Here is a 10035-nt window from a genome sequence, read left to right on the forward strand (position 1 = left end):
CAACATTTAATGTCATCAGTGAAACGGATCAAACTGGATATTTTTAAAATGAAAATGGGAAAACATGTTCCACCACCCCCTTCACTATGTAAACACGGAAACCGGATCTTGGGAGATTTATGCACAAATTGCCCTTCACAATTTTACCACTCCACAAAAGTTGAAGGCCCCAGACAGGAACCAAAACATTGCATAAATTAACCCCTTCAACCCCCATCCTGTCATGACCAGGCGAATTTTTACAATTCTCACCAGTATCAGTTTATGAGGTTATAACTCTGGAACGCTTCAACGGATCCCAGTGGTTCTTAAAAGGTTATTTTGTGACATATTGTACCCCATGATAGTGGTAAATAATATTTTTTGCCTTTATTTGTGAAAATAATGGAAATTTAGCACAAAATGTATGTAGGGCTCTGGGTGACAGAAAATACCCAAAAGTGACTCCATTCTAAAAACTGCACCCCTCAAACTGTTCAAAATCACATTCAAGAAGTTTATTAACAGTTTAGGTGCTTTACAGGAAATAAAGCGATGTGGAATGAAAAAAAATGAAAATTTTACTTTTTACAACAAAAATGTTACTTTAGCCTCAATTTTGCATTTTAACAAGGGCAACTGGAAAAAGGGCACTGTACAATTTGCTGTGCAACTTCTCCTGAGTACGCAGATACCCCTTATGTTGTGGAAAACTACTGTTTGTGTGCACGTCAGGGCTTGAAAGGGAAGGAGAGCCAATCGAATTTTAGAGCGCAAAATTGGCTGGAATTGATAGTGAATCCATGCTGTATTTGCAGAGCCTGTGATGTGCCTAAACAGTGGAAACACTCACAAGTAACCCCTAAATTGGAAACTAGACCCCTCAAGGAATTTTTCTAGATCTTTGGTGAACACCTTGAACCCCCAGGTGCTTAACAGAACTTTATTATGTTGAGCAGTGAAAATGAAAAGATAAATATTTACTACACAAATGTTGCTTTAACCCTAAATCTTTCAGTTTCATAGGGGTAACAGAAGAAAATGCACCATACAATTTGTTGTGCAATTTTTCATGAGTATACTGTTACCCCACATGTGGAGGAAAAGTACTGTTTGGACGCATGGCACGGCTCAGAAGGGAAGGAGCACCATTTGAGATTTTGAACGCAAAACTGGGTATAATCATTAGCAGACCTCATGTTGCATTTGGAGAGTCCCTGATGTACCTAAACAGTGGAAACACCCTACAAGTGACAACATTTTGGAAATTAGATTGCTCAAGGAATTGATTTAGAGGTGTAGCGAGCACCTCGAACCCCTATGTGCATCACAAAATTCCGTGAAATTGTAAAAATACATTTTTACTACAAAAAATGTTGCTTTAACCCTCAAATATTTCATTTTCACAAGGGTAGCATAAATAAATAAGCTGTACAATTTGTTGTGCAATTTCTCCTGACTATGCCACAATGCCAGATGTGGTCGAAAACTACTTTTGAGGCACAGTACAACGTGAAGAAGGGAAGGAGCTCAATCTCGGTGTTCAGATGTAGTTGGAGTGGTTTGGGGGTGCCATGTCATATTAGCAAAGTCGCTAAGGTGCCAGAATATCAGAAATCCCCAACAGGTGACCCCATTTTATAAACTGCAGCACTCAATGAATTCATATAGGGGTTCAGTGAGCATATTGACACTACAGGTCTGTCACAACATTTTATACTATTGAGCAGTGAAGAAAAAGTAATTACATTTTTACCACTAAAGTGTTGTTTTAACCCCAGATTTCCAATAGTCAAAAGGGGAATAGGTAAAAAAAAGGTCCCATAATATATTGCACAATTTTTCCTCAATGTGGCAATACCGCACTTTTAACTATACAGTACTGTTTGGCTGCACAACAGGGCTTGGGAGGGAAGAAGCACCATTTAACTTTTGGAGCACAGATTATCCTAGAATACTTTGTGGACTCCATTTGCAGAGCCCCTAAAGCTGGGTTTACACACTGCAACATCTCAAACGACATCGCTGTAACGTCACCGGTTTTGTGGCGCAATAGCGATGTTGTTTGCGATGTTGCAGTGTGTGAAACCTATCAGCGACCCGGCCCCTGCTGTGAAGTTGTAATCATTACAAATCATTCAGGACCATTCCTAGGTCCTTTGTTTCCCGCTGTGCAGCCTGAAGTTTCAGTGTGTGAAGACTTTGCAGCGACTTTGTTAGCAACTTCCCTTTCAAAAGGCTGCTTATCAACGTCCCCAACAACCAGCTAGGTCGCTCTGCAGGTCCGGATCGCTGTTGCGTTGTTGGCCAGGTTTGCCTGTTTGAACGCTCACCAGAGACTTAGCAGAGACTTAGGGAGGTCGCTATTGCGTCACCAAACCGGTGACGTTACAGCGATGTCCTTTGCGATGTTGCAGTGTGTAAACCCAGCTTTAGTGCCAGAAAAGTAGAAACCACCTGAAGTGGCCACATTTTGGCAATTACACCCCTTTGAGAATTCATCTACAGGTGCAGAGACAATTTTGTCTCTGGAAAACACCTGTGGAGCGAACACAGTAAGGGTATGTGCACACGTTGCTTTTTTTTCCGTGCGGAAAAAAACGCACCCTCTGGCAGAGGGGAGAATTGTAAACAATGCTTTTTGAGAAACAACGCATCGAAAACGCATGCGTTTTTCATGCGTTTTTCATGCGTTTTTTTAGGTGCGTTTTTTAAGACTTGGGTACCTAGTGACCCCATTTTGGAATCTGCACCCCTCAAGGATTTTATTCAGGAGTATATTAATCATTTTGAATCCACAGCTACTTCCCCCAAAATGTAGCTGTAGCAACAATATTCTCACTGTTGGGCTATGTGGCCATGATCCAGCGACACGGCGTCCAGTACACAGTGTCAGCCTTCCTGCAGAGATGTGAGTGTTTCCCACGGGAGAACGCAGCTGCCCATGCCCACGATTTGGGTTCAGGCTGCTGTGGAGCTCTATTCTACCTGCAGAGAACACTCTTGTCTCCGCAGCATATATTTACATGCTGAGGCTCGGGAAGCTGCTTCACAGGTCGGTTTATGCTGCAGAGAAAAGAAGCACAGTGGGCATGAGATTTCTAAAAATCCTTCCACTGTGCTTCTACTGCACAACGCAGCGTCATGGACGTAGGGAAAACATTATGCGCCCAAAACGCTGCAAACCCCGATTGTGGGCATCCAGCCTAAAAAGCGTCAATGGAGGTCAAATATATATACAACGTCCCACCCCCCCCTGCATATTCTAAGCTGGCACCTTTAGTACCTTTCATGTGGCACTAAAGGGTGCCTAGCCTAGTTTTTATCACAAAAACAAAAAAAAAAATGGCGTGGGGTCCCCCCTATTTTTGATAGCCAGTCAGGGTAAAGCAGACAGCTGTAGCCTGCAAACCACAGCTGGCAGCTTCATCTTGTCTGGTGATCAATTTGGAGGGCTCCCCAGGTTTTTTTTTTTTATTTATAAATAAAAATAATAAAAAAAAAATAACATGGGGTCCCCCCAAATTAGATCACCAGCCAAGGTGAAGCTGACAGCTGAGGTCTGGTATTCTCAGGGTGGGAAGAGCCATGGTTATTGGACTCTTCCCAGCCTAAAAATAGCAGGCCACAGCCGCCCCAGAAGTGGCGCATCCATTAGATGCGCCAATCCTGGTGCTTCGCCCCAACTCATCCCGCGCCCTGGTGCGTTGGCAAACGGGGTAATAAATGGGGTTGATACCAGATGTGTAATGTCACCTGGCATCAAGCACAGCAATTAGTGATGTCACGGCGTCTATCAGACACCCGACATAACTAATTGACAGTAAAAAAAAGCAAAAAAAGACAACAAAAAATTTTTTATTAGAAAAAACACTCCCCAAATCATTCCCTTGTTCTCCAATTTAATAAAAAAAAATGGGTCCGCAGAAATCCATTTGGATGTCCCACGTCGGCTCTGGACCTTCTAGAATATGGGGGTACGTTCAGGGAACGTATCCCCCATTTTCTAGGAGGGCAGACCCTCCATTTGAGGAGAGTGGGTGCAAAAATCTGCACCCACTCTCCCCGGGTCACAGCTGCAGAGTGCCGAGCAGCCAGCACAGCTCACACTGAACACAGTGCTGGCTGTCAGCTGCTCGGCACATGTGACCGGCAGGCGTCTGCTGTGAAGGAGGTGGGAGCCGCGGGGGATCAGCGCTGCGACCGGACAGGTATGTATGACACCGGGGGGAATTGGGGTGAACGGGCAGGGCCTGGGTGCATTTTTCTGTCGCATGTCTCAAGGCACATGCGACAGATAACATAGGAGCAGGGCGGCCGGTGCGCTACTGTGCGCGCGGCCATGTTGGATTTTGTTGGGTCGGGGCACTTTGGCGACACCGGGGGCTTTCCTGAACTTTGCCTGGAAGTGAGGTCAACAGGAAACCTCTTGACCTCACTTCCAGGTAAATGCCTGCATTCTGGCGTGCCGACAAAGCCCGCGGACCGCAACAAAAAAGCAGGTCACTGCGGTGTAGCTGCGTTCTGACCCCACATCATTGATTTCAATGGGGGAGAGAACGCAGCCACAACGCACAAAAGAAGTGACATGCTGCTTTTCTTTCCGCACCGATTTTTGGCATCAAAAACGCTGCATTTAGAAACGCAGCGTGTGCACTGATTTTTCAGCTTTCCCATACACTTTGCTGGGAAAGCTGAACGCATGCAATTTGCCACTGAAACGCTGCGGTTCAAAACGCAGCGTTTCCGCGGTAAAAAACGCAACGTGTGCACACAGCCTAAAGGCCCCGTCACACTAAGCAACATCGCTAGCAACATCGCTGCTAACGAACAACTTTTGTGACGTTGCTAGCGATGTTGCTGTGTGTGACATCCAGCAACAACCTGGCCCCTGCTGTGAGGTCGTTGGTTGTTGCTGAATGTCCTGGGCCATTTTTTAGTTGTTGCTGTCCCGCTGTGAAGCACAGATCGCTGTGTGTGACAGCGAGACAGCAACAACTAAATGTGCAGGCAGCAGGAGCCGGCTTCTGCGGAGGCTGGTAACCACAGTAAACATCGGGTAACCAAGAAGCCCTGTCCTTGGTTACCCGATATTTACCTTTGTTACCAGCCTCCGCCACTCTCACTGTCAGTGCCGGCTCCTGCTCTGTGCACATTTAGCTGCAGCACACATCGGGTAATTAACCCGATGTGTGCTGTAACTAGGAGAGCAGGGAGCCAGCGCTCAGTGTGCGCTGCTCCCTGCTCTCTGCACGTGTAGCTCCGTGCGCTGGTAACCAAGGTAATTATCGGGTTGGTTACCCGATATTTGCCTTAGTTACCAAGCGCAGCATCTTCCACGCGGCGCTGGGGGCTGGTCACTGGTTGCTGGTGAGATCACCAGCAACTCGTGTAGCGACGCTCCAGCGATCCCTGCCAGGTCAGGTTGCTGGTGGGATCGCTGGAGTGTCGCAGTGTGACATCTCACCAGCAACCTCCTAGCAACTTACCAGCGATCCCTATCGTTGTTGGGATCGCTGGTAAGTTGTGCTGGACCTTTATGAGCTTGTAAAAAGGTCAATATGAAGGGAGCAGGGTCAGGTGTGACATCACCTATTGTGATTGGCACCTATAATGTTATCAGCTGTGCACAGAGGTGTAAGGGTACCTTCACACTTAGCGATGCAGCAGCGATCCGACCAGCGATCTGACCTGGTCAGGATCGCTGCTGCATCGCTACATGGTCGCTGGTGAGCTGTCAAACAGGCAGATCTCACCAGCGACCAGTGAACAGCCCCCAGCCAGCAGCGACGTGCAAGCGACGCTGCGCTTGCACGGAGCTGCCGTCTGGAAGCTGCGGAGACTGGTAACTAAGGTAAACATCGGGTATGGTTACCCGATGTTTACATTAGTTACCAGCGCACAGCTGTGTGTGCAGGGAGCAGGGAGCCGCGCACACTGAGCGCTGGCTCCTTGCTCTCCTACCATAGCTACAGTACACATCGGGTTAATTAACCCGATGTGTAATGCAGCTACATGTTCAGAGAGCAGGGAGCCGCGCACACTGCTTAGCGCTGGCTCCTTGCTCTCCTAGCTGCTGTACACATCGGGTCAATTAACCCGATGTGTACAGCAGCTACATGTGCAGAGAGCCGGAGCCGGCAGCACAGGCAGCGTGAGAGCTGCAGAGGCTCGTAACTAAGGTAAATATCGGGTAACCACCTTGGTTACCCGATGTTTATCTTGGATACAGCTTACCTCAGCTGTCAGATGCCGGCTCCTGCTCGCTTCATTTGTCGCTCTCTCGCTGTCACACACAGCGATCTGTGTGTCACAGCGGGAGAGCGGCTTTGAAGAAAACGAACCAGGGCTGTGTGTAACGAGCAGCGATCTCGCAGCAGGGGCCAGATCGCTGCTCATTGTCACACACAGCGAGATCGCTAATGAGGTCACTGCTGCGTCACAAAAAGCGTGACTCAGCAGCGATCTCGGCAGCGAGCTCGCTGTGTGTGAAGCACCCCTTACCTGACATTGTAATCCTGCCTCTGATGATAAGGAGCTTGCTGTAAACTCTTCCTGAAAGAACAGGAAGTATGAATCTAAAATAGAACCAGTGGCCACTGTAAACACTGCACGTTATTATTTTTTTTTTTATTTTTTTTTAGAAAGATCATAATCTGAAAATAAAAACCATTGCAAATTTACACAATAGGTCATGTTCTTATTTCCATCTCCCCAATCACTTTGTACTGTGCTTTTCTTGGAAATGATTGTGCAAGTAATCTGCTAGTTGTGAATATCATACTGATAAGAAAAGCAATACTAATTATTAGTTGTAATGGAGTCACAATAAATATAGCATATCTTACTTCGGTCTTTCTCAATATAGAGAGTTGTTAACAGCAACAACTGATCTTGTAATTGTTTTAAGTCATCAAGTGCAGCATCATACATCACATACGTTCCTCTCTGATCCTGCGTGTGAATTATACCATCTTCAACTGTGTAGAAGTCATTGTGATTCTCAACCTCTGAAAACTCCATGAATTGAGCACTATGAATCTAGAGGTGAGATAAAATGTTAATTGGTACTTACTATTGATGGCAGTGAACGGTAAAATTCATTAAATCCTGCAATTACTTGATAAAATCCCAGATGATCAAATTCTGCATAACTAGATAGTCATATAAAAGTAAATAAAATCAAATTGAAAAGAACTGTTAGAAAGATGGTGGAATATATAATGTCAACATGAAGTGCCGTTATTCATTAATTTTGTATTCACAGAAATAAAATGTCATGCTCTACGCCGGTATGTCAGTGGTGCCCGGGTTTAATCCGAAGAGGGCTTGACTAAGTGGTTACCTGATTCTTCATCAGGGCCACTGATTGTGTGTGTGTGGATAGATTTTTGCTGCAGGTAGCCACCAGGTGCCACTACCAAGGCTATGTCTGTGGTAGCTGAGTGGAGCTGGATGCTGAACAGCAGGATGGAGACAAAGCCACAGATAGGATGTGTATTGGTGTAGTAGGTGGGCAGTGCCCTATGATATAAATATACTGTGTTTTTTTATATATATATATATATATATATATATATATATATGAGCCGTTGTGATTACTCTTGGTTACTCACTAATCCCACCCCCCACATTAAATATGCAGCTCCACCCCCACACATTACCACATGCGGCTCCGCCCCCCCCCCGCACATTACATGTTGTCATTGTTAACTTTAGTTTAATTAATCGCCAGCAGCGTTAATTACATAGGAATGGGCGTGCCGAGCATTAGCTGGCTGAAAACAGCTAGTATATATATATATATGTAGCGAAAGAGAGAGAGAGAGAGATACACTGTTGAGTAATATAAATGCACGTGTTAGTATTTAAGTAGAGAAAAACAGCAAATTTCCAGCGCCAGGAGTAGCTTGATTAAAAATTCAATTTATTAAATATAAAATAAAAAACCAGCAGGTACAGCATATGTCGGATGGCTTGAAGAACAACGCGTTTCGACGCTCAGGAACATGATTAAGACCTGAGCGTCGAAACGCGTTGTTCTTCAAGCCATCCGACATATGCTGTACCTGCTGTTTTTTTATTTTATATTTAATAAATTGAATTTTTAATCAAGCTACTCCTGGCGCTGGAAATTTGCTGCATTTCTCTACAATTGTATGGCTGCCTAGCCACATTCCGTGCTCAGGAACTGGATACTATCAGCAAGGCAGTTGGTGAGCTGGATTATTATTTTTTCTTTCTTGTTAGTATTTAAGTGTTTTTTTCAGAGAATAACAGGTTTCAATTTTGCCATCTAGCTTTCTGGTTACATCAGAGGTAGAGTGAATTTTAGATAAGATAGAAATAAGGCTGGACGGGTCCAGGAACACAGACAGGTCAGATACAGGAACACAGGCTGAACGGGTCCAGAGACAAAGACAGGTCACGTACAGGAACACAGGCTGAACGGGTCCAGGGACACAGACAGGTCAGTTACAGGAACACAGTAACTATAAAATGCATACAGCTGCACACTGAAAAGTAAAAAATGTATAAGGGAAAAATATGGTTACATTACTGCAAAAGAGAGATATTTAGTTTATGTATTAGCCAATGCATGTAAGCCCGGAAACCAACGGCAAGGTAATCTCTGTAATCCGGGAACCCTTATACATTTTTGGCTTTTCAGTGTGAAGATGTATGCATTTTATAGTTACTATGTTTTTTCAGCTGGCACCTGTTCACATTTGTTGGATGTGGAGGTCAGATTTTTGGATATTTGAGGTACAGGAACAGAGGCTGAACAGGTCCAGGAACGCGGACAGGTCAGGTACAGAAACACAGGCTGAATGGGTATAGCAATACTGACAAGTCAGGTACAGGAACACAGGTCGAGGAGCACGGACTTGACAGGTATAGGAACAGGCTGAACAGGTTTGGGAACATAGCAGACAAAGAATGGATTACAGGCAGGAATGGGGCTGATTAAAGGTAGACCGGAGCAACAGGCTGGACCAACACAACAGGACTAGGCTAGGAACCTAATGAGTTGTTCAGGCACCTCCCAATAGGGAAGGGAGCCTTAAAAACCTGGTGCTTTCCAGCAGTAGACTGGGGCCACATTTTCAAGTTGCGTGTGCTGCCCTTTAAAGAGATGGGGAGCGTGCGCATGAGCACATCCTAGGCTAGTGGCCAGGGAAATCTGCGTACATGTGCAGGCCCTGGGGCCTAGGTACCTTGACGGGGGCCGAAACACATGTTGGCAGCCGTGGAGCAAAGTCGGGGACTGCACTACACGTGAGCGGCAATGCAGCAAAGCAAGGGACCGAGACGCATGTTGGCAGCAGTGCAGCAGGTGTCCCTGCTGAGTGGGGAGAGAGGTGAGTGAAGTGGTATCGGTGCACGCAAGCACCGGAACACCAGCATAATTAGGGATAAGGACGCCAGTGTAACAAAATAATTATAAGTTCAGGCTTCTATTAAACTTCTATTAAAGCCATGAAGAAGGATTTAAATTAAATAAAAACAAAACAATAAATAAGGAGTATTTTTTTTTTAAATCAAATAATGATCAGCGCTGGAAAACAATTTTTAATGTTTTTTTTTATTAATTATGTGTAACAAGAAATACAGGTTTGTTCTTATGTTCCCTTCTCAGGAGTGCAGCGCTCCACTGCCTCCAGGCTTCCTGATTGCTGGTGCGCTCCTGAAGATTGACGGTTCTGACCTTCATCATGGTCTGATTGTGCGCTTTCCCAGCCTGCTAACAGGGTCAGCTCAGCTTCTGCAGCATGTTAGAAGCGCTAGGGGACTGGAGCAATTAGATTCAATATGCCACAAGCACTCGCTAAAGCATAAAGCCTATGTGACGCCCCTGCGGCTTCAGGCACCACAGGGTACTGCACCTCCATTAGGGTATAGTACTTATCCCGGGTCCAGGGAACGTCAGTACCGGTTTTCACCAACATCCACACGCAGTTACAGTGTGTTGCCCTCCCCAATGGGAACCGGGCCAGGGTCGGGTCACAGTAGGGGTTCACTACAGCGGTTGGGTTTACAGGATGCCACCGCACC

At 45.7% G+C, this 10035-nt stretch overlaps 1 protein-coding gene across 1 annotated transcript in view; it reads right to left on the reverse strand.

The window, feature by feature from the left end:
* Positions 1-9694, reverse strand: part of LOC142297230 (uncharacterized) — an 87277-nt gene extending 77583 nt beyond the window's left edge. Inside the window, exons 1-2 of the mRNA XM_075341488.1 lie at positions 9689-9694; positions 6828-7020 (exon numbers count right to left, since the gene is read on the reverse strand). Coding sequence (XP_075197603.1) covers positions 6828-7020; positions 9689-9694 — 199 coding nt within the window. The remainder of the gene's footprint in view (positions 1-6827; positions 7021-9688) is intronic.
* Positions 9695-10035: the final 341 nt, after the last annotated feature.

The sequence above is a fragment of the Anomaloglossus baeobatrachus genome, chromosome 3 (assembly GCF_048569485.1).
Source record: "Anomaloglossus baeobatrachus isolate aAnoBae1 chromosome 3, aAnoBae1.hap1, whole genome shotgun sequence".
Classification (NCBI taxonomy): domain Eukaryota; kingdom Metazoa; phylum Chordata; class Amphibia; order Anura; family Aromobatidae; genus Anomaloglossus; species Anomaloglossus baeobatrachus.